Source organism: Delphinapterus leucas, chromosome 21 (assembly GCF_059928025.1).
Source record: "Delphinapterus leucas isolate spDelLeu-1000000601 "Yukka" chromosome 21, BTC_Dleu_Yukka2, whole genome shotgun sequence".
Classification (NCBI taxonomy): Eukaryota; Metazoa; Chordata; class Mammalia; order Artiodactyla; family Monodontidae; genus Delphinapterus; species Delphinapterus leucas.
Window position 1 is genome coordinate 27,617,701 of NC_143149.1, and position 24,586 is coordinate 27,642,286.

The 24,586-nt window shown below is 43.5% G+C and overlaps 1 protein-coding gene across 1 annotated transcript in view; it reads left to right on the forward strand.

Moving 5' to 3' along the window:
* UNC5D (unc-5 netrin receptor D) overlaps positions 1–24,586 on the forward strand; it is a 192,959-nt gene that overhangs the window by 107,200 nt on the left and 61,173 nt on the right. The window contains exons 4-7 of the mRNA XM_089903552.1: positions 8,211–8,396; positions 9,546–9,700; positions 10,131–10,316; positions 21,855–22,232. Of these exons, the coding sequence (XP_089759678.1) occupies positions 8,211–8,396; positions 9,546–9,700; positions 10,131–10,316; positions 21,855–22,232 (905 nt within the window). The remainder of the gene's footprint in view (positions 1–8,210; positions 8,397–9,545; positions 9,701–10,130; positions 10,317–21,854; positions 22,233–24,586) is intronic.

Sequence of the window (24,586 nt, forward strand, 5' to 3'; positions counted from 1 at the left end):
AAAGCCCGCGTGCGGCAATGAAGACCCAACACAGCCAAAAATAAATAAATTAGTTAATTAATTAATTAAAAGAAATATATTTTATAGAATAGATTATCTTTACTGTCAATCTTGGAAGAATGGTTAGAATTAAAACAAATATTAGAGGAGAGAACCTTTCAGTGAAAGCAAGTCTGAACAAAAAGAAGTCTACTGAAGTACAAGTTCTACTTGAAAAAAATGGATATGGGCAGACCTCATTTTATTGTGTTTTGCTTTCTTGAGCTTCGCAGATACTGCTTTTTTTTTTTTTTTTTTTTTTTTTTTTACAAATTGAAGGTTTGTGGACACCTTGTGTTGTCAGATGATGGCTACCATGTTTTAGCAATAAAGTATTTTCTAGTTAAGGTATATCCATTGTTTTGTTCAAACATAATACTATTGCACGCTTAACAGGCTACAGTATAGTGTAAACATAACTTTTAACTGGAAAAGCAAACAATTTGTGTGACTCACTTTATTACGATATTTGCTTTATTGTAGTGGTCTGGAACTGAACCCATAATATCTTTGAGTTATGCCTGTAGTCAGATTTAGCCAAAGAGTAGGGTCCCTATGGATGAGAAATGGGCAAAAGCAGTTGAAAAATAGAATGGGGCAGAGCAGAAAGTGTCTTGAGCTGTAAGGAAAGTCCCTGTTGGAGTGAACTCACACCTACTAGAGAGTTATTGAAAGGTCAGTGCCAGAACCGTGTTTGGAGAGAGTAATCCATGTGTAAAGTGGTTCAGAGTGAACAAAGACTGGGGCCTCGGTACCAGGTAAGATGAGACTGTGCAGTGTGGGTGCCTCCTGTTGAAACGGAGATGTGAGAGGCGCTGGGGATCCGATCAGTAAGGCGTGTCAGTGGTCTGGGGGAAGGGGTCGATGGAAAGAAGAGGAAAGATGACTCTCCGTCTCAAGCCTGGTCTCTGGTGATGTCATTACTAGAGAAAGGGAATTCAAGAAAAGAAAGTATCTGAAGAGATAAGAATGGTGAATTCATCAATCAGATGACAAATTTGAGATGTTAGCGCAACACATAGTTGCGTGATGGTATTATCCATCGAGCCGGAGGAAATGTTGGATGAGGTCTTCACATACGCGATGAGGCAGGAGATCTTGGTTTGAGACTGTTTGTCATCGGAGGAATAGTTAGCGCTGTCTGCGTGTGAGTGATGATCCGATTAGATGAGCAAAAGGGGCCAAGAACTGAGCTTTAAAGATCTTTTATAGAACTTTGAGAAGGAAGAGTAGTTCCTAAACAATAAGAAAAGAGATGTTAGGAGAATCAAATTTAAGGGACTTTTTCTTTCCCCTAGAGGGAGGGTTGGCTATTCTTGTGTTTCTACTGCAGAGCAGTGGAAAAGAATAAGAAAAAGAACATTACTACTAATGGAGTGTTTGAGACCAGTCTTCAAGAGGGAACAGTGGTTTGTGCAAGAGCCAGACTCTAAAAGGGTAAGAGAACAACCAAATAAGACAGAAATAGTGAACGAGTTACACCATTATACAGCCTGGCAATGGGCTTAGACACGTGTAAAAAGAAGTGAAGTAGGTCTGTAGATTCTGATAGAGGAAAGATCTACAAGATACTGTACATGGTGGGGGCAAAGAGCAACATACAGGAAAGGAAATATAATTTAGAAATATAAGGATAATAGAATTTTTCGAGTAAAAAAAAAAAGGAAATTTACTTTTTTTTCCCTGAAAGATCTCAAAGATACTATCAAGAATGGTTACTTTTATTTTTTTCAATTTTATTTATTTTTTTTATTGGAGTATAGTTCATTTACAATGTTGTGTTAATTTCAGGTGGACAGCAAAGTGATTCAGTTATATATACATATATATCAGGTTTTTTTCATATTCTTTTCCCTTATAGGTTATTACAAAATATTGAGTAGAGTTCCCTGTGCTATACAGTAGGTCCTTGTTGCTTATCTGTTTTATATGTAGTAGTGTGTATATGTTAATCCCAAACTGCTAATTTATCCCTCCTCCCCTTCCCCCTTTGGTAACCATAAATTTGTTTTCTATGTCTGTGGGTTTATTTCTCTTTGGTATATAAGTTCATTTGTATCCTTTTTTTTTTTTAGATTCCACATATAAGCGATATCATATGGTATTATATGCCTTTCTCTGTCTGGCTTAGTTGGAGGATAAATTTTCTCTTGGTGTAGTGTAACTTTTTATAGTTCCTAAAACATTTTCTCATCATATGCATGTATTCTATTTATTCTTTTGTTTCAGCAGGACAGAGGTTAAGTGGTTAGGGAAATTATGGAACATGGATCACAAAAGGTTCAATGTTAAGAACAAATGCTTTGGGCTTCCCTGGTGGCGCAGTGGTTGAGAGTCCGCCTGCCGATGCAGGGGACACGGGTTCGTGCCCCGGTCTGGGAGGATCCCACATGCCGCGGAGCGGCTGGGCCCGTGAGCCATGGCCGCTGAGCCTGCGCATCCGGAGCCTGTGCTCCGCAACGGGAGAGGCCACAGCGGTGAGAGGCCCGCGTACCGAAAAAAAAAAAAAAAAAATGCTTTAAGTTCTCTTCAACAAAGAGCTAAGGATCTCGTGGATGTGAAAAGATACTGCATCTTTGCAAGGTTTATCAGAGTCGGGAGAAGGATTTGGGTGGGAGGTGATTAGGGAGACCAGGCTGTGTCTGCAGGCAGAAGGCAAGGCTCATGTGTGGAGGCAGAGTTGAAAGATGCAAGGCCGAAAGGGAATAATGAACGAAGCCAGGCCCCCGCGGACGCAGGAGAGGGCGGAACAGAGCTGGCCTGACACAGAGGAGCAGCTGTTCAGGGAACAGGGAAAAGGAAAGGAAAAACGTGGGAAGGAGCAGAGGAATTCTGAGTTGTGGAGGAGGGAACTCACATAGGAGGGCCTCTGTTTTTTCAACTAGAAAAGGGGCCAGTGAGAAGCAGCGGTGTTGAAGAAAGGAAACAAAGTTCAGAGTAACTGTTTCGATGAAAAGCATTATTTGGTCATAGGACATGAATACAATAATTACTCGGCTGCAAGGAAGGCCCCGGTGAGTTTGCAAAGCATCGGATTTTTGATGATACCCACCAGTCTAGTTGGTGAGTTTCTCCAGCGGGGCAAGTTGACCTCAGTGCAGGGAGCCACCCTCTAATGGTTAAGCTATTTGGGAGTGAAGACAGATGGGTGTCCAAATGTTGCCTTGGCCATTTTCTCATGGCAAAGCCTTGAGCAAGTCTCTATCTTATCTGCACCTAAGTCATCATCGTGAAAGAGGAAATATAATACCTACCTCAATAGACTTGGTTGTGAGGATGAGAATGTGATCACACCTGTAGCTCTCAGAGAAGCAAACACAAGCTTAGTGCTCCTTTACTGGGTGACCCTTGCCAGCAAGAGGTATTGTTGCCGAAATTCGGCCTGTGTACACTGGTGCCGGATGAAATCTCAGAGACAGAGTTTGGGATGAAATAGAAAGAGTGAGCTTTTTTGCTTTGGCAGGCAAAGGGGACCACAACGGGCTAACGCCCTCAAGCCTGTGTGTCCTGCCCTGGAGGGGGCAGTGAGGAGTTTCATAGGAGTGGTTCAAGGAGCAGGGCGTGATCAGCTCGTGGACGTCCTTCGGATCGGCTGGTGGTGAGGTAATTGGGAGTCAGCTTCATCAACCTTCTGGTTCCAACCGGTCTAGGGTCTGTGTTCTTGTGGGCAGCAGTCTTCATCTGGTGGCGGTCTACTTCCTATAAAAGCAATTTAGGAATGTGTGTCAGGCCTTTATCTGTATCTTTCAGGGAACTGGGAGTTCTGCTATGTGGCAGAATTATCATCTAAATTGTTTCCAGTTCCCCAGCCCAACAGCTATTCTTTATTTCTACATCTTAACGTTGCCCAATCATTAACTTTGGAGTCGAACTTTTACTTCAGAAGACAAGGACACAGGGGCTGGTACGTGGTTTCAGTATCAGGCAGTGTGACCAGGACAGAGGTTAACAGCTAAATAGAGAATGAGCCAGAGAATCGATTCTGGAGCCAACTGCCTTGGATTGAATCCCAGCTCTGCTACTTACCAATCGTGAGGCTTTGGGCAAGGCAAGTGATTTTCTGGCCTCAGTTTACACATTTAAATGGGCACATTTTTACAAGGTTGTTGGAAGGATTAAAATGAGTTAATAAGTGTAAAGTAGTAGAACAGTGCCTTGCACGTAGTAAGTGCTATTTAAGAATGTGCTGCTGTTGTTATTAATGACAACAATAACGAGGTTTTGGAGGATGGCAAGTTGGAAAAGCGAGATGGTGATTGGTGACGGGATTTTGAGAGTCCAAGCAATGCAGATATAATCGGAATTGCTTACCGTGGTTGACCATAGCTGACCATTTAAAAGCTATTTTCTGATGTGTTAAAGAAAAAAATGGTGCTTCTCAATGACAGCAAGTATAAACAACTCGAACAATAACTTGTTATGTTTCCGTGTGCAATTAAATACTTGGGTACATCACTCTGTATCTACATAGCACTGCCTGTGCTGGGATGAGGAGGGACTGGTCCAGAGATGGCTGTTTCCCGGGAGCCCAGCACAGCAGCTGGTTCTTTAGCTTCCTATTTATTTTGCCTCTCTCAGCCCTCTCTTTGTGAATATTTATAGTGTTAATTCCTTAGTAATTCACTGCCTCTCATGTATGCCAATTCAAGTTGCTGAGGTTTTTTTTTTTCCCTGAAACGGGAGCAGTGGTCATTTTATAATATCTAATGAGATAAAACAGAATAGCTTTTTTTTTTTTTTTTTGCGGTACGCAGGCCTCTCACTGTTGTGGCCTCTCCCGTTGCAGAGCACGGGCTCCGGACACGCAGGCTCAGCGGCCATGGCTCACAGGCCCAGCCGCTCCGCGGCATGTGGGATCTTCCCGGACTGGGGCATGAACCTGTGTCCCCTGCATCGGCAGGCGGACTCTCAACCACTGCGCCACCAGGGAAGCCCTAGCATATTGTTTTTAACTTTTTATTTTACATTGGAGTATAGTTGATTAACAATGTTGTGTTAGTTTCAGGTGTACAGCAAAGTGATTCAGTTATACGTATACATTTATCTATTCTTTTTCAAATTCTTTTCCCATTTAGGTTATTACAGAATATTGAGCAGAGTTCCCTGTGCTATACAGTAGGTCATTGTTGGTTATCCGTTTTAAATATAGCAGTGTGTGCATGTCAGTCCCAAACTCCCTAACTATATGTCTTGAAAGGTATTTTGTTGTGCTCCTTTGTTCATTTGATGTACCTATCTGATCCTGTGAAATAGACTCTAATCTGATACGTAGTTAACCTCATAACATGGGAATTGAGCTAAATTTCCATAACTAAGTGGCATTAATATGTTCTTCCAGTGAGAGTCCTGTGGAGAGTGGCAGGCAAGCTAAGTAAAGAGCCCTTCGCTTTATTCCTTTGGGGACATAAGTTACTGTGAATGACTAGCTGTGATTATAATTCATGAAGACAGGAACTTGCTAATGCCCAGTCCTTGAACTCTGAAGTTCGAAGGGGCTTTGAAAGGTCACTTAGCCTTTCTCGCCAACTTTGCCCAAAAATGAAATAACTGCAGACTACTGTCAAGCGACGCTGGTTTTCAGAGCCTCTGAAAGGAGATTTCATAAGCTCCCTCAGAAATACAGTGTGGCTTTTTTTAACAACCCTCCTTGTAGAAAAGGTCATTTTAATATCTAAGCAGAGTCCAAGTGCTATAACAACAGGCCATGTCCTCCTTTTCAGCCCTTGTTAGAGCTGGTGGAGAGCTCGTTACTAGCCTCATCGTAAAATGAAGGTTCACTGGGCACCTACTGTGGCCTCTTCTTAGAGCAACGCTTCATGCGTGAAAGAGCCCCGCACAAGCCACTTTCTAGTTCTCCTTTCTCCAGGCCAAATGAACCCGTAAACATTTCCTTTCCAGGGTCCTAGCTTCCAACTATTAATCTTTGTAGCCTTTCTCTGTAGATGTTTCACACTCCTTCCAGGAGTGAACAGATTCCTCTGTAGTTTCTGACTAACTTGGAATATAAGAGATTTCCCAGTCCTTGTTTTTTTCTTTTTGTTAGCCTATAGATTACACACAAGTTTTTCTACCACATGTTGTCTCCTTCTGAGCTTGGCCTAAAACTTTCGCAACTCTCGGAGAGAGGAAAATAGGGATGAAGACACAGGAAAGACATCAATCACACGTTGATAGGTAAACAGAAATTCAGAGAAAAGTACCCTATGCCCACAAAAGGCAGGATAGCCTGATCAGTCAGGGGGTATCAAGGCTTTTGTTCAAAATCACTTGGAGGAAACAAACCAGCACCACATGAGTATGAGAGCAAGCAGACAGGTATAGACATGTATGTGTGTGGACGTAAAGGAAAAAGAGGGTCTCTGGGGCAGGGCTTCTACAATCAGCCTCAGACCGGGATCTCTTTCCTACTTCTCTTCCCGCAGTCTGAGACCAGGCAAGCGATCAACAAACAGTCGCACAATGATTCAACGCAAGTTTCTGTGGGAAATGATAGAGATAGAACTGCTTGTGAAGAACTTAAAGCAGTTATACAGAATGCGCTGGCAGTCAGATCATTAACCATCAGAAGATCCAAAAAGAGTTCTAGGAACCGTAAGTGACAGAAGAGTTTAGAAAACCATGGGTTGGCAGGGTTGGCTGGATTGGCCAGGACAGAGTCACTTTCTTGGAGGACGAGGCCCTGCGCTGGCACCTGACAGATGGGTAGATAGAGATGGGTAGGGCCTAGATGCCTAGTGGTATGGGGGGTACAGGGCAATGACCCGTCATTATAATCTGAAAGGTGAACGGGGCTTTTCGCTAGCAGAGGTCCACCTAGCCGGTAGGTTAATGACCGTTGAATCTGGAGTGTAGGCAGTGTGGAGCGCAGGAGCGCAGGGCTGGATGTAGAGAAAGCTTCCCAGTCCTGGGAAGAGCCTGCACCTTGTGGGCATGTGACTGGAGCAGCTCCCCTGGGAAGGAGCCAGCAGTGGCTTCTGATGTTCTGACGAGAGCCGAGTGTGTGCTCATGTGCACACGTACGCGCACGCACTCAGTCTTGGGGTGATTCTGCAGTGGCACCCCTCCAAGTGCCCATGTGCTCACAGACACCTACACTCAGCCTTCCCCTTCTCCCATGAAACTGTGGTGAAAAACGTGGAACTAAACCTCAGGTTCTCCTGGGGCCTGTCCTGCACACACATGAAAAGGGAATCAATTACGTTTGTGAGCACACAGGAACCCTTATAGGGAAACCCACTCTACTGTCCTGGAGAAATAGATTAGAAAATGGTGGGGCAGAGGGGGAAAAAAAAGAAGAAAGAATGAGGTGAAGTGAAAGCAGATAGATAGAGAAGAGAAAAAAAAAAAAGAGGAAAAAGAAGCAGGGTGACCCAACTTTAGAAGAATTTGAGCTATAAGGATGCCTGATTACATCTCTTGAGACGCGCACACGTGGCTTTGATGACGTGTCTACCTCTGTAGCTGCACCTGGATACCAGGGTCCCATCACCACCTTGTCTTTTATCAGTTTTAAACAAGAAACAACTGAGAATATGGACCACATATTAATTCACCCCTGTATCATTTCCGCTGCATGGTTGAGCCTCCACAAGTGTATGTTGACTGAATGAAATTATTAGATCCTGAACCTTCGAATTCCCCGGACAGATTGTTCTTGTAAAATAAATCCCCCTTTGCTTATCTTTCTGCAGGAGTCCATGGACTTCTGCTTTTAGATCAGACTGTCCCGCCAAGTGCCAGGGTGAGCCTCATAAGGAAGCAGTGCTCTCCGAACAAACCTCTCTCCCTTCTTTCCCTACCCTATCCCCAGAGTCCCCGTATTCATTTTTTAAAATCCTGTAATTCAGTATTTCATTCTCTTAAGTCAAATATATTCTGCACATATTCCTGGAAGAGGAAATACAATGAGCTATATCCAACATCCATACCTCCGTCTGAAGGCATAAGTAGGGTCCTTTCCTAAACCAGGACTTGTATCTGGAGGGCAGAGAATTCTGGTTACCTAGGTAGCAAGAGGGTGGACACATAAAGAACAAGATAGGAATCCAGGGGAACAAAGACAGCTTGTTCCTGCTACTTAGTCTTGTTTCCAGATTTCGTGTCCAGTGATGTCCATTTTCAGCAGAAGTACTTTCACCCTGGTTATCCTCTGGCTCCTGGTCCTATTTTAGTACCTGGGAAGCTAAAGATGCCTTTGTGTCTACTTCGCCGACTCAGCAAGAGAGCAGCTGCATTCAGGACACCGTCAGACTCTTGCTCTGTGTGCTCGGTTGCCGAGCAGGTGTCTTCTCCCCAGATACACCTTTTAAGACGGTGATGTCATCAGTCAGCAGCGCCCAAGGACCTGGAGGGGAGGGGTGGGGGAAGGCTAACTGGTCCCAATCCAAAGTTCTCTCACTGCTCCTGGTACCCTGGCTGGCTGCACCTGTCGCGTTCCGTGTCCTCTCTCTGCTCTAACGATTCCCTCCAAGGAACTTAATTGAGTAGACGGAGGGTGAGACTGTAAGTGGGGTGATAGCTGCCGTCCTTTCTCCCCACGTGACATAGGTAGACATTTGGGGTTGGTATCAGTCATCATCCCCATAGTTCTGGGTGTCTAGGGAAGACCACCACCAATGCCCCATCCCTCTCCCTCTCCCATTTGGTCCATCATGAAGTTGAACTAAAGCCTAAATCACACCCTGTTTCTCCATACCTCCCAGGCTGTTGTGGTTACGAAAAGTGTCTGATAATCCTCTGACCTTTCAGTTACTGTTCTTTGGGATGACTGTGTTCTTCTCCTCACGAATTATTTTTATGTGTTGACCGCCCTATTACTGAACCGGTTCTGCTTGATTTCCTTGTTCCCTCTTTAATTTGGTGGCACCTTATTTTATAGTCCACTAACTTCGTTGAAAATAAATGGACTTGTATGGTTAGTATTACTCAGTCGGTAACGTAAGTACCATATTAGGGTGCAGTGAATGCAGAGTGAGTGCCGTGCAATTACAAGGTAAATATATGATGGGTTTATTTTATCTGCTAAGCCCAAAAGGGGTGACATAGTAATTACTTTTGGACCTGTTAAGTATACCTACTGCATAATCTGTAGGGAAATCAATTACGTAGTTAGTACTTGCCACCTTCCATTTTTACACATGTTTTTAAGATTATGTGGTCTTGGGTAAATGTCATGCTGAGTTGCAGTAGCCGTTATGAATCTCTTCCGGAATGAACCACACCCAGTGTACATCTAGCAAAAGGGTTGGGAAGCAGCTACAGCTTACCTTGGGGTATGGGGAGACACCCACCATCTAAATTCAAACTAACGCTTTTATTTTTGCTTTGCCCATGCATTCAATAGGATGGAGTAGGAGAGGTATGGGAGAAACAGCATGTGCCCTCTTAGAGACCAGTCCTCTTCCACAAAAAAAAGTATTAGACTCGAGCGTTTAATTGGTGCCAGAAAACATTTACCGTGGACATAAGAGCGCCTGGGACCAAACCCTTTTCATATCTCACAATAGGAAGTCGCTCATAATGATTGTAAATACCCTGATGTCTGTCACTATTCTGATGAAGCTCAAGTTCATACTTGTGAGCTCTGGTCTCCTCTCTCGACTCATAGACTATGCGTTACCCTCTCACCCTAGACCGCTCTCTGTGAATGCATGCGCCCCAGGTCATAGACAAGCAGAGCAATTCACCTGTATTTTGTCATTGTACGTGGGTCTCGTGTCTTCCAACAAAAATAAAATATAAAAAATACTTGGCAGGGCAATAGGACGTCCTAAAACAAGCAAATTAAGGAGTTGCCTGTTTTTCCTTGAAAAATATATTCTTTGCAAAATTGATTCTGTTCCAGATTCCATTATGTGGTGAGCTACCTTAATGCAGTTACGTTATTTGACTAGCATCCCTTTGATTTATACAAGGCCTTCTAGAAACATGATTATTGTGTGAAAGAGAGTCCAGCTCGCAGCTAGCTACATTTGTCATTTCGTCTGATCAGTATCTCCCAAAATTCCGATAACATTTCATTCTGTGTCCCGGGGTGGGTCTTTGGCCCTGTGCCCATGTTGGCCATTTAGAATTTCTCTTGTGTCTTTCAGGCATTGAGAATGCCAGCGACATCGCTTTGTACTCAGGCTTGGGCGCTGCGGTCGTGGCCGTCACAGTCCTGGTCGTCGGCATCACGCTTTACAGACGGAGCCAGAGTGACTACGGCGTGGACGTCATCGACTCTTCTGCATTGACAGGTGGCTTCCAGACCTTCAACTTCAAAACAGTCCGTCAAGGTCAGCGGCATAGGGCCCCCCCAACACTGCGTCCCCAGGACCGTAGACTACATTCACGCAAGACCCTGGCGCTCTTTGGTCCTGTGTGAGGGTAGCTCTTGGCACTGGGAGCCGCTACCAAATTGTCTTCACTCTTTAGGACACCAGGTTCGACGGAGGAGTCTGCCTGAGTCCTTGGCTGCTGTGAGGATCAATGGGTCTCGATTTACTCCTACCGACATTTTATATGAGGCATCTCATTTAAATCTTTGATATGTAGTGAGCCTAACAAGTTATTTTATCTCAGATCACCCAACTTTCTATTTTAACCAGCCTGCTTTGGGGATGTATATTTAGTTAACGAAAGTACTGCTTATTCAAGGCTAAGGGCCAACGACTATACCAGACATATTTATTACACCACTTATTAGGTGAAGTTATTTTTGTGGCTTCTATTTTAAAGAAGTAAAAGGATTTTCAAGGATCTCTGATGGGCCAGTTAGCCAGGGAAAAAATGAAATTCCCAGCCTAAATGACTCTGCTGTTGCCAAGTTAAGGTGGTCTTTTGTTGTGGGGAAAGAAAATGTATCATGTCAAACTAGAGCAATATTCATTTTTAAAATACAGAGTCATTTAATTCTCTTATCTGAACCACTCTATTCCTGATTGGGAGATGGGGGTGAGACAGATGGCTTTTATTTTACAAAATGAAATTGTCTCGCTTCCATAGATGAAGTTTTCTACCTTGACCCTCGTGGTCAACATTGTCCCTTTTATCTCTGTTTACTGCTTGTCAGTAGCAGCTGCAGCACACGACAAGAAGTCTCACTGCTTGGCAGGGATGGAGTAGGGACAGGATGGCGAAGCAGGAACCCAAGCAGACTAGAAATTGGGAGATGGCCGGGAGAGACAGGATGCGTGACTGCTTACCACTCACTTCTGGCACCTCGGCTTCAGGTCCGGGTCTGAGTCTGGTTGACCTCAGATGAGAGCACATCCCCTCCATGTGGTTATAGAGCTTAGTATGTAGGATTTAATTAGAAATACATCCAGTGAAGAACTCATCTTTTTTTTTAATTTATTTATTTTATTTATTTTTATTTTGGGCTGCGTTGGGTCTTTGTTGCTGCGCGTGGACTTTCTCTCGTTGCGGTGAGCGGGGGCTACTCTTCGTTGCGGTGCGCGGGCTTCTCATTGCAGTGGCTTCTCTTATCGAGGAGCACGGGCTCTAGGCACGCGGGCTTCAGTAGTTGTGGCATGCAGGCTCAGTTGTGGCTCGCGGGCTCTAGAGTGCACGCTCAGTAGTTGTGGCGCACGGGCTTAGTTGTTCCGCGGCATGTGGGATCTTCCCGGACCAGGGTTCGAACCCATGTCCCCTGCATTGGCAGGTGGATTCTTAACCACTGCGCCCCCAGGGAAGCCCAAGAGCTGATCTTTGTAGTGTGTAAGAAACTAGAACTGTATTTCCATCAAATCATAAGATGTCAATGTCTTTGACCCTAACACTTGAAAAATAGAGACTATACACTAGTGTGAGAGGTAGCTTTGTGCACGACTTTGAAATCAGATAGACTTGAATCCAGAATTGCTGTAGGACCTAGTTAATCAATTATTCTCTCTCAGCCTCAATTCTTATAGCTATAAAGGGGGGATACTAACATCTATCTCGGGGGGTTCTTGTAAGGATGAAACCACCTGGAATAACGTGGGTCATAAACCCTTGGCTTATGGAAGGGACTCAGTAAATGCAGTGAGTATCGTTCTAGAAGCCAGTTGTTTCCTCTTACCTTGGTACAGGACACCAGTGAGTTCCATAGAGCACCAGGCAGCATGTGAGAGGAGTGGGTCCCTGACCTGAACATTTGGGGAAGGCTGACTTGTATAAGTCGAAACACATCTCGTTAGGGTGACGCTTCTCAGGATGTACTTGCACTGTGAATTTCTAGGAGAGGATGTAACCTTTCCAAAGTTACTTTACCATTTTCTTTGACCAAGAATTCACAAAACTAGTGATACAAGCAGAAACCCTTTATTAAAATTCTACTCTCCTCCATATTCATGGTGAGGCTGCACCGTGCACTGATGCTCTGTTGTCTTAGTGACATCCCTTCTTGAACAAATATGGATGGAGCCCCAGCAAGGTGAACTGTGAGGCTTAAATAGAATGGCACACGTAGAGTAGATCAGGGACCTCGAAGGACATCCAAAGAAGAACTTGGGGTCACTGGGGGATTGTCCCCGATCAAACTTGAATCAAGTTGGCTGCCAACTTTCTTCAACCGTGGACTCTGTCATATGTATATATTATGATAATCAAGCATTTTAGACTTGAGTCTAACTCTAGGAAATGTTTTTTGCTTCTTGGCTTTACTCTTTTTTTTTTTTTTTTAAACATCTTTATTGGGGTATAATTGCTTTACAATGGTGTGTTAGTTTCTGCTTTATAACAAAGTGAATCAGTTATACATATACATATGTTCCCATATGTCTTCCCTCTTGCATCTCCCTCCCTCCCACTCTCCCTATCCCACCCCTCCAGGCTGTCACAAAGCACCGAGCTAATATCCCCGTGCCTTGCGGCTGCTTCCCCCTAGCTATCTACCTTACTACGTTTGTTAGTGTGTATATGTCCATGACTCTCTCTCGCCCTGTCAAAGCTCACCCTTCCCCCTCCCCATATCCTCAAGTCCGTTCTCCAGTAGGTCTGCGTCTGTATTCCTGTCTTACCCCTAGGTTCTTCATGACATTTTTTTTTCCCTTAAATTCCATATATATGTGTTAGCATACGGTATTTGTCTTTTTCTTTCTGACTTACTTCACTCTGTATGACAGACTCTAGGTCTATCCATCTCATTACAAATAACTCAATTTCGTTTCTTTTTAAGGCTGAGTAATATTCCATTGTATATATGTGCCACATCTTCTTTATCCATTCATCCGATGATGGGCACTTAGGATGTTTCCATCTCCGGGCTATTGTAAATAGAGCTGCAATGAACATTTTGGTACATGACTCTTTTTGAATTTTGGTTTTCTCAGGGTATATGCCCAGTAGTGGGATTGCTGGGTCATATGGTAATTCTATTTGTAGTTTTTTAAGGAACCTCCATACTGTTCTCCATAGTGGCTGAACCAATTCACATTCCCACCAGCAGTGCAAGAGTGTTCCCTTTTCTCCACACCCTCTCCAGCATTTATTGTTTCTAGATTTTTTGATGATGGCCATTCTGACTGGTGTGAGATGATATCTCATTGTAGTTTTGATTTGCATTTCTCTAATGATTAATGATGTTGAGCATTCTTTCATGTGTTTGTTGGCATTCTGTATATCTTCTTTGGAGAAATGTCTATTTAGGTCTTCTGCCCATTTTTGGATTGGGTTGTTTGTTTTTTTGTTATTGAGCTGCATGAGCTGCTTGTAAATTTTGGAGATTAATCCTTTGTCAGTTGCTTCATTTGCAAATATTTTCTCCCATTCTGAGGGTTGTCTTTTGGTCTTGATTATGGTTTCCTTTGCTGTGCAAAAGCTTTGAAGTTTCATTAGGTCCCATTTGTTTATTTTTGGTTTTATTTCCATTACTCTAGGAGGTGGGTCAGAAAGGATCTTGCTGTGATTTATGTCATAGAGTGTTCTGCCTATGTTTTCCTCTAAGAGTTTGATAGTTTCCGGCCTTACATTTAGGTCTTTAATCCATTTTGAGCTTATTTTTGTGTATGGTGTTAGGGAGTGATCTAATCTCATAGTTTTACATGTACCTGTCCAGTTTTCCCAGCACCATTTATTGAAGAGGCTGTCCTTTCTCCACTGTACGTTCCTGCCACCTTTATCAAAGATAAGGTGTCCATATGTGCGTGGGTTTATCTCTGGGCTTTCTATCCTGTTCCATTGATCTATCTTTCTGTTTTTGTGCCAGTACCATACTGTCTTGATTACTGTAGCTTTGTAGTATAGTCTGAAGTCAGGGAGCCTGACTCCTCCAGCTCCTTTTTTCGTTCTCAAGATTGCTTTGGCTATTCGGGGTCTTTTGTGTTTCCATACAAATTGCGAAATTTTTTGTTCTAGTTCTGTGAAAAATGCCAGTGGTAGTTTGATAGGGATTGCATTGAATCTGTAGATTGCTTTGGGTAGTAGAGTCATTTTCACAATGTTGATTCTTCCCATCCAAGAACATGGTATATCTCTCCATCTATTTGTATCATCTTTAATTTCTTTCATCAGTGTCTTATAATTTTCTGCATACAGGTCTTTCGTCTCCTTAGGTAGGTTTATTCCTAGGTATTTTATTCCTTTTGTTGCAGTGGTAAATGGGAGTGTTTCCTTGATTTCTCTTTCAGATTTTTCATCATTAGTGTATAGGAATGCCAGAGATTTCTGTGCATTAATTTTGTATCCTGCTACTTTACCAAATTCATTGATTAGCTCTAGTAGTTTTCTGGTAGCATCTTTAGGATTCTCTATGTATAGTATCATGTCATCTGCAAACAGTGACAGCTTTACTTCTTCTTTTCCGATTTGGATTCCTTTTCTTCTCTGATTGCTGTGGCTAAAACTTCCAAAACTATGTTGAATAAGAGTGGTGAGAGTGGGCAACCTTGTCTTGTTCCTGATCTTAGTGGAAATGCTTTCAGTTTTTCACCATTGAGGATGATGTTTGCTGTGGGCTTGTCATACATGGCCTTTATTATGTTGAGGAAAGTTCCCTCTATGCCTACTTTCTGCAGGGTTTTTATCATAAATGGGTGTTGAATTTTGTCGAAAGCTTTCTCTGCATCTATTGAGATGATCATGTGGTTTTTCTCCTTCAATTTGTTAATATGGTTTATCACATTGATTGATTTGCGTATATTGAAGAATCCTTGCATTCCTGGAATAAACCCCACTTGATCATGGTGTATGATCCTTTTAATGTGCTGTTGGATTCTGTTTGCTAGTATTTTGTTGAGGATTTTTGCATCTATGTTCATCAGTGATATTGGCCTGTAGTTTTCTTTCTTTGTGACATCCTTGTCTGGTTTTGGTATCAAGGTGATGGTGGCCTCATAGAAGGAATTTGGGAGTGTTCCTCCCTCTGCTATATTTTGGAAGAGTTCGAGAAGGATAGGTGTTAGCTCTTCTCTAAACGTTTGATAGAATTCGCCTGTGAAGCCATCTGGTCCTGGGCTTTTGTTTGTTGGAAGATTTTTAATCACAGTTTCAATTTCAGTGCTTGTGATTGGTCTGTTCATACTTTCTATTTCTTCCTGATTCAGTCTTGGCAGGTTGTGCATTTCTAAGAATTTGTCCATTTCTTCCAGATTGTCCATTTTATTGGCATAGAGTTGCTTGTAGTAATCTCTCATGATTTTTTTTATTTCTGCAGTGTCAGTTGTTACTTCTCCTTTTTCATTTCTAATTCTGTTGATTTGAGTCTTCTCCCTTTTTTTCTTGATGAGTCTGGCTAGTCAAAGAACCAGCTTTTAGTTTTATTGATCTTTGCTATTGTTTCCTTCATTTCTTTTTCATTTATTTCTGATCTGATTTTTATGATTTCTTTCCTTCTGCTAGCTTTGGGGTTTTTTTGTTCTTCTTTCTCTAATTGCTTGAGGTGCAAGGTTAGGTTGTTTATTCGAGATGTTTCCTGCTTCTTAAGGTGGGCTTGTATTGCTATAAACTTCCCCCTTAGAACTGCTTTTGCTGCATCCCATAGGTTTTGGGTCGTTGTGTCTCCATTGTCATTTGTTTCTAGGTATTTTTTTATTTCCTCTTTGATTTCTTCAGTGATCACTTCATTATTAAGTAGTGTATTGTTTAGCCTCCATGTGTTTGTATTTTTTACAGATCTTTTCCTGTAATTGATATCTAGTCTCATGGCGTTGTGGTCAGAAAAGATACTTGATACAATTTCAATTTTCTTAAATTTACCAAGGCTTGATTTGTGACCCAAGATATGATCTATCCTGGAGAATGTTCCATGAGCACTTGAGAAAAATGTGTATTCTGTTGTTTTTGGATGGAGTGTCCTATAAATATCAATTAAGTCCATCTTGTTTAATGTATCATTTAAAGCTTGTGTTTCCTTATTTATTTTCATTTTGGATGATCTGTCCATGGGTGAAAGTGGGGTGTTAAAGTCCCCTACTATGAATGTGCTACTGTTGATCTCCCCTTTTATGGCTGTTAGTATTTGCCTTATGTATTGAGGTGCTCCTATGTTGGGTGCATAAATATTTACAATTGTTATATCTTCTTCTTGGATCGATCCCTTGATCATTATGTAGTGTCCTTCTTTGTCTCTTGTAATAGTCCTTATTTTAAAGTCTATTTTGTCTGATATGAGAATTGCTACTCCAGCTTTCTTTTGGTTTCCATTTGCATGGAATATCTTTTTCCATCCCCTTACTTTCAGTCTGTATGTGTCTCTAGGTCTGAAGTGGGTCTCTTGTAGACAGCATATATAAGGGTCTTGTTTTTGTATCCATTCAGCCAATCTGTGTCTTTTGGTGGGAGCATTTAGTCCATTTACATTTAAGGTAATTATCGATATGTTATGTTCCTATTCCCATTTTCTATATTGTTTTGGGTTCATTATTATAGGTCTTTTCCTTCTCTTGTGTTCCTTGTCTAGAGAAGTTCCTTTAGCATTTGTTGTAAAGCTGGTTTGGTGGTGCTGAACTCTCTCAGCTTTTGCTTGTCTGTAAAGGTTTTAATTTCTCCATCAAATCTGAATGAGATCCTTGCTGGGTAGAGTAGTCTTGGTTGCAGGTTTTTCTCCTTCATCACTTTCAGTATGTCCTGCCACTCCCTTCTGGCTTGTAGGGTTTCTGCTGAGAGATCAGCTGTTAACCTTATGGGGATTCCCTTGTGTGTTATTTGTTGTTTTTCCCTTGCTGCTTTTAATATGCTTTCTTTGTATTTAATTTTTGACAGTTTGATTAATATGTGTCTTGGCGTATTTCTCCTTGTATTTATCCTGTATGGGACTCTCTGTGCTTCCTGGACTTGATTAACTATTTCCTTTCCCATATTAGGGAAGTTTTCAACTATAATTTCTTCAAATATTTTCAGTCCCTTTCTTTTTCTCTTCTTCTTCTGGAACCCCTATAATTCGAATGTTGGTGCGTTTAATGTTGTCCCAGAGGTCTCTGAGGCTGTCCTCAGTTCTTTTCATTCTTTTTTCTTTATTCTGCTCTGCAGTAGTTATTTCCACTATTTTATCTTCCAGGTCACTTATCCGTTCTTCCGCCTCAGTTATTCTGCTATTGATCCCATCTAGAGTACTTTTAATTTCATTTATTGCGTTGTTCATCGTTGCTTGTTTCATCTTTATTTCTTCTAGGTCCTTGTTAACTGTTTCTTGCATTTTGTCCATTCTACTTCCAAGATTTCGGATCATCCTTACTATCATTATTCTGAATTCTTTTTCAGGTAGACTGCCTATTTCCTCTTCATTTGTTAGGTCTGGTGGGTTTTTATCTTGCTCCTTCATCTGCTGTGTGTTTTTCTGTCTTCTCATTTTGCTTATCTTACTGTGTTTGGGGTCTCCTTTTTGCAGGCTGCATGTTCGTAGTTCCCGTTGTTTTTGATGTCTGTCTCCAGTGGCTAAGGTTGTTTCAGTGGGTTGTGTAGGCTTCCTGGTGGAGGGGACTAGTGCCTGTGTTGTGGTGGATGAGGCTGGATCTTGTCTCTCTAGTGGGCAGGTTCACGTCTGGTGGTGTGTTTTGGGGTGTCTGTGGCCTTATTATGATTTTAGGCAGCCTCTCTGCTAATGGGTGGGGTTGTGTTCCTGTCTTGCTAGTTGTTTGGCATAGGTTGCCCAGCACTGTGGCTTGCTGGTCGTTGAGTGAAGCTGGGTGCTGGTGTTAAGATGGAGGTCTCTGGGAGATTTCCGCTGTTTAATATTATGTGGAGCTGGGAGGTCTCTTGTTGACCAGTGTCCTGAAGTTGGCTCTCCCACCTCAGAGGCAGAGCCCTGACTCCTGGCTGGAGCACCAAGAGCCTTTCATCCACATGGCTCAGAATAAAAGGGAGAAAAAGTAGAGAGAATTAGTAGAAGTACGAGGAAAGAAAGAAGGAAGGGAGGGAAGGAAGGAAGAAAGAAGCAAAGAAGGAAAGAAAGGAGGGAGCGAGGGAGGGAGGAAGGAAGGATGGAAAGAAGGAAAAAAGAAAGAAAGAAGATACAGTAAAAATAAAATAAAGTATAATATAGTTATTGAATTAAAAAATATTTAGAAAAAAAAAAAGGGACGGATAGAACCTTAGGACAAATGTTGGAAGCAAAGCTATACAGAGAAAATCTTACACAGAAGCATACACATACACCTTCACAAAAAGAGGTAAAGGGGGAAAAATCATAAATCTTGCTCTCAGAGCCCACCTCCTCAATTTGGGGTGATTCATTGTCTAAAGGAGGGAAGGAAGGAAGGAAAGAAAGAACGAAGGTAAAGTATAATAAAGTTATTACAATTAAAATTAATTATTAAGAAAAAAAATTTTTTTAAAAACCATGGACGGATAGAGCCCTAGGACAAATGGTGGAAGCAAGAGTATACAGACAAGATCTCACACAGAAGCATACACGTACACATTCACAAAAAGAGGGAAAGGGAAAAAAATCATAGATCTCGCTCCTAAATTCCACCTCTTCAATTTGGGATCATTCCTTGTCTATTCAGGTATTCCACAGATGCAGGGTATATCAAGTTGATTGTGGAGCTTTAATCTGCTGCTTCTGAGGCTGCTGGGAGAGATCTCCCTTTCTCTTCTTTGTTCTCACAGCTCACAGGAGCTCAGCTTTGGATTTGGCCCTGCCTCTGCATGTAGGTCGCTGGAGGGCGTCTGTTTTTTGCTCAGACAGGACTGGGTTAAAGGAGCCGCTGATTCAGGGGCTCTGGCTCACTCAGGCCGGGGGTGGGGGGGGGGAAGGAGGGGCACTGCGTGCGGGGCGGGCCTGCGGCGTCAGAGGCGGCGTGACGTTGCACCAGCCTGAGGCCCGCTGTGCGTTCTCCCGGGGAAGTTGTCCCTGGATCCCGGGAACCTGGCAGTGGCGGGCTGCACAGGCTCCGCGGAAGAGGGGTGTGGAGAGTGACCTGTGCTCGCACACAGGCCCCTTGGTGGCAGCAGCAGCAGCCTTAGTGTCTCCCGCCCGTCTCTGGGGTCCGCGCTTTTAGCCGCGGCTCGCGCCCGTCTCTGAGGTTCGCGCTTTTAGCCGCGGCTCGCGCCCGTCTCTGGAGTTCCTTTAAGCAGCGCTCTTAAACCCCTCTCCTCGCGCACCAGGAAACAAAGAGGGAAGAAAAAGTCTCTTGCCTCTTCGGCAGGTGCAGACTTTTCCCGGGACTCCCTCCCGGCTAGCCGTGGTGCACTAACCCCTTCAGGCTATGTTCAAGCCGCCAACCCCAGTCCTCTCCCTGCGCTCCGTCCGAAACCGAAACCCGAGCCTCAGCTCGCAGCCCCGCCCGCCCCGGCGGGTGAGCAGACAAGCCTCTCGGGCTGGTGCGTGCCAGTTGGCACCGATCCTCTGTGCGGGAATCTCCCCGCTTTGCCCTCCGCACCCGTCGCTGTGCACTACTCCGTGGTCCCGAAGCTCCCCTCTCCGCCTCCCTCAGTCCCCGCCCGCGGAGGGGCTTCCTAGTGTGCGGAAACTTTTCCTCCTTCACAGCTCCCTCCCACTGGTGCAGGTTCCGTCCCTTTCGTCTCTGTTTTTTCTTTTTTTCTTTTGCCCTACCCAGGTGCGTGGGGAGTTTCTTGCCTTTTGGGAGGTCTGAGGTCTTCTGCCAGCCTTCAGTAGGTGTTCTGTAGGAGTTGTTCCACGTGTAGATGTATTTCTGGTGTATCCGTGGGGAGGAAGGCGATCTCCGCGTCTTACTCTTCCGCCATCTTCAAGGTCCCCCTCCTTGGCTTTACTCTTAAAAGTAGCCAGGGGGCTTCCCTGTTGGCGCAGTGGTTGAGAGTCCGCCTGCCGATGCAGGGGACGCGGGTTCGTGCCCCGGTCCGGGAAGATCCCACATGCCGCGGAGCGGCTGGGCCCGTGAGCCGTGGCTGCTGAGCCTGCGCGTCCGGAGCCTGTGCCGCGCAACGTGAGAGGCCACAGCAGTGAGAGGCCAGCATACCGTGTAAAAAAATGTAGCCAACTCCAGAAGGTAAGACAAAAGAGCCATGAGACTCAGAGAGATGCTTTTTCAGGTATCTGGTATCTGGCTCCAAACTCTTTTCAGATGTGAGAGGGCTCTTCAATCCCGCTTCTTGCCCGGGAAAACCATAACCCAGGGTAAGGCTGGTACCTGTAGAGTTCAATGCAGTTCTGTTACAAACCTCAGCTCCTTATTATGTCTGTGTCTTAGCACAAGAGCCTCAAACATGAAAAAAATGCCTCATCAAGGTGCCTTTAGATCTATAAGGTCATTTCATCTCATTTTAAACCTCCTCCTCTATGATTTTGGATTCTTAGAGCATCAGAACAAGGAGGTGGGAGAAGTCAGGGTTATAGATTTCCTGCTGGCATTGTTACAAATTATGAAAATGGAAAAACAATAGAGGCTAATACGCTGTGGCCTGCCATTGCAACATTTTCAAAAATATCATACTTGAAACAGTTTTGTCAAGCCCCAGAGGAAAATGGTTTAATATGGTTTGGTTTCAATTTGAGATATCACATTGACGGACTAATATGGGTGGGAAGTTTGGAACTGAGGGTTATTTTGTTATTTACTAATAAATGAGATTACTTCATCACAAGAAAATGTCACAGCATTTCTTTTTTTATACTTGGCAAAAAAAAAATATAGTGGTAAGTCACAATAGATGAGAAGGTCCAATTTCTCATGTTTTTGTAAGGATTATTTTTCTCCATTTGTTTTGAGTCAGAAAGGAAGCCGTTCTAAGATGCTCCCCGTGTGGAATCTGAGTCTCCTATCCCTGTGTGGTACCCTCTTTGCCTCTCAGAGTGACATACATGCTCTTAGAGCCAATTGGCTACTCAGACATGGAGCAGTTTGAGAAGTCCCCTGACCCTTTTGCTCCGAGGACACATCATGTCCTCCCTCAGCCCCAGAAACTACCCAGAATCCCATGTGAGACGTGCCGGCACCCACCCGACCTCGGTTATAAACAGCAGCCCCTCGTCACCATGCTGTGTCATCTCTTGCCATTTAAAATGAACAGATGTTACTTTTGCTCCAAACTGGCTTCCAAAACAGCTTTTTTTCCTTTTTTATTTTTTGGAAGCTTCTCTTCGCCAGTTAAAATAATCCCATAAACCATCATACCTGAGTGAGTTGCCTGGTGGAGTGCAAGAAATACTTGTTTTGAAAAGATGATAGCATGTAAAGAACTCTGGGAAGTGATGCATTTGGTCAGTGGCATCCAGGGAATTGACTGTGAAAGCCAGATCTCCTGATTCCAAGGCTCTGGGCACTCATGATCAGCCCGTTAGAGGTGCTTTAGATGCCCAGGGTGGGTCTGAAGGGCTAGGCTTGACCGGAGCAGCTGGCGAGCCTTTGTTGTGCAGTTAGGAGAAGCAGATGTAAAGTCCTAACTGTGATGCTTTCCGGTTTCTGAGTGACAGATCAATCTTCTTTAACCAGGTAACTCCCTGCTCTTGAATTCCTCCATGCAACCAGACCTAACAGTAAGCCGAACATACAGTGGGCCCATCTGTCTGCAGGACCCCCTGGACAAGGAACTCATGACGGAGTCCTCACTCTTTAACCCTTTGTCGGACATCAGAGTCAAAGTGCAGAGCTCATTCATGGTTTCCCTGGGAGTGTCTGAGAGAGCTGAGTACCACGGCAAGAATCATTCTGGGACTTTTCCCCATGGAAACAACCGCAGCTTCACTACAGTGCATCCCAGAAATAAAACACCCTACGTCCAAAATCTGTCATCACTTCCTACAAGGACAGAACTGAGGACCACTGGTGTCTTTGGCCATTTAGGAGGACGCTTAGTAATGCCAAATACAGGTGGGTGGTAAGTGTGCGTTTGTGTATTTTCTCGCGTTTGTTTGAACGTGTTATATTTACATAATGATGTCCCTTAAGATTCATTTATAAGATGTTGACTGTTCCCATGTCAGAGTGACAAACACCGTGGCTCCATAAGTTGGCTTGATTTATATGGCAAACCAGAACCAGCACTGAGATTAGATTTTGCCATCTTCATCTCAGCATGGACCGTACACTCCATCAGATGCTCTGTTAGGGTTGACAGCCATATTGGCTCAAAAGCTTTGGGTGGTCCCCAGAGTTTAAGCCCCCTTGAAATATATTTCCTAGAACATGATCAGGAAGCACTGAAAACGTTCTTTGACATGACTGAAAAATACCATTTTTATAGCGAAGCATGGTTTACGCTCTAGTCGATAATTTACTGCAATGACACTCAAACTTCCTCAGTAACTGACCTAATAAACACCATCGGTGTCTGTCAGTCAGCCTTACTGTAATGTTGCTTTATGATGCACAGTGATGAGGGTTCCTTATGGGGTTGCTCTTTTGAATTCAAACTTCAGATCCACGGCCATATAGTTCTCAAGAGTGTTTTCTTCCTTTGGGTTGGAAGATTTTCTTGATGTTTTGACAAGGTGTACAGCCCAGGTCACTTTGAAAATGACACCGTACCTATAGATTAGTCTTCAGAGTTGCCATCTAAGACCTAACTAACTGGATGGAGGAAGAGAGCCATCTCTCCTCCGATTTCTGAGCAACGAGATTTAGGGAGTGCTCTGAATCATCACTGTTGGCTGAGAGGAAAGGGAATATATCAGATCTGCAAGTGTTGTTAACGAACTGGCTAGCATTGAGTCAGGACCAGCAGCAGGGCCTTGGCAGATTTCTCTGTAGGGTAGAACCAACCCACCTAAAATATCAAACATTTTCTCTTATACAATGAATTCTGTAGTAGAACTAGTCTGATGCTACCATTCCACTAACTGACCATCTAAGTAGCTTAGTGACTTGCGCCTGCAATTTGTTTCAAGCTGAGGATTGTTTGGTTTTCCTAGATCAATCGCTTCCTTAAAAACTTCATTTCAGGCAAATAGCCCTCCAGTACAGCCCCAGTGATGATTTTGTTTTCTAAACTTCCAGTTCTCTAAATCTTCCTCGGTCAGTGTTCTCGGATGTGGTAAGAAAAGTTGTTTAAGTATGTCTGAGTGTCAGTGTGTGATGCCTTCCGCCTGGTGAGATTTGGCAGATAGGAGATTGATGGGACACGAGTAGGCGGCCATATTAACAGGTACTGTTCTTGTAAGAATCTGTAAATTGGAAGTGTGGGATCTGGAAAAGATACGAACCCTGCCCTTTCAAAAAGAAGAGTATATATATATACACATCAGAGCTATATGAAGTTGCATGTTGAGTTTCAATACTTTGATTTCCACTTTCTTACCTAGTGCTTGGCACTCAGGTGCCTCTCAGTAGTTACTGGTTGAATAGATTGGCCCACTCTTCTGTCTTCCCATCCTTGTGTGTCTGTGTGTGTACATTTACACACACATGGAGGAAGTGCCAAGATCAACCCATTTATTGGCCATGTTTGTTTAACGTTCATCGAAGAATGTGAGATGAAATCGCGACGAAAACAGATTTTTTTCTTGTTTCCCTTCTGACTTGAGAGGCACTTGGGTTGAAAACTCAAAGTTCTGATAGCGTCTCCTATGATTCCCAAACGGTTCCTCTGTGAAGGCGCATTTTCAGAGCTCTGAACAAGAAGCCCTAGACAAGACTGAAGCTGTTCACTGGGAATGAGTTTGAGGAAAAATAAGTGTAGGGAATTGAAACATATGCTCTGTTATTTGCAGAACATAAATGTAAAATATGCCCTGGGGAGCTAAAGTATAAAGAAACAAGGCACAGAAATTAAATTGTTGTCATCCATCCCAAATTATTGTGAGGTGCCTGGCAGTGGTCCCCGCATTCTCAGAATGATTAGGCAAAACATGAACTGAAAAACTCAGTTGGTTCTGTTGTCCTATCAAATAAAAGGCTGTCAGGGTAGCAGGTGGAGTTTGGGGGAAAGTGTATTTTTCTTTAATCAGAGATAACTCGTGAATGACATGTTGAAAATAGATACGTCTTTAGGGGACCACAGGCATAAAGATTCACAGAGCCATTCACTCTTCATAAGGGGTAACTTGCTACAAGCAGTACCACCTCTCATGACCTTTGCCTCTGTGTTTGACTGTCTGCAGTTGCCGTATACAATTTACATGTTTGGGTGGGGGGAGGGAAGTATGTCTAAAGGATAATCATGCAAAATTGTTTAAAGCGCCAATGATCCCGTACATTCAGGTTGAATTTAGGAGTATTACGAATAA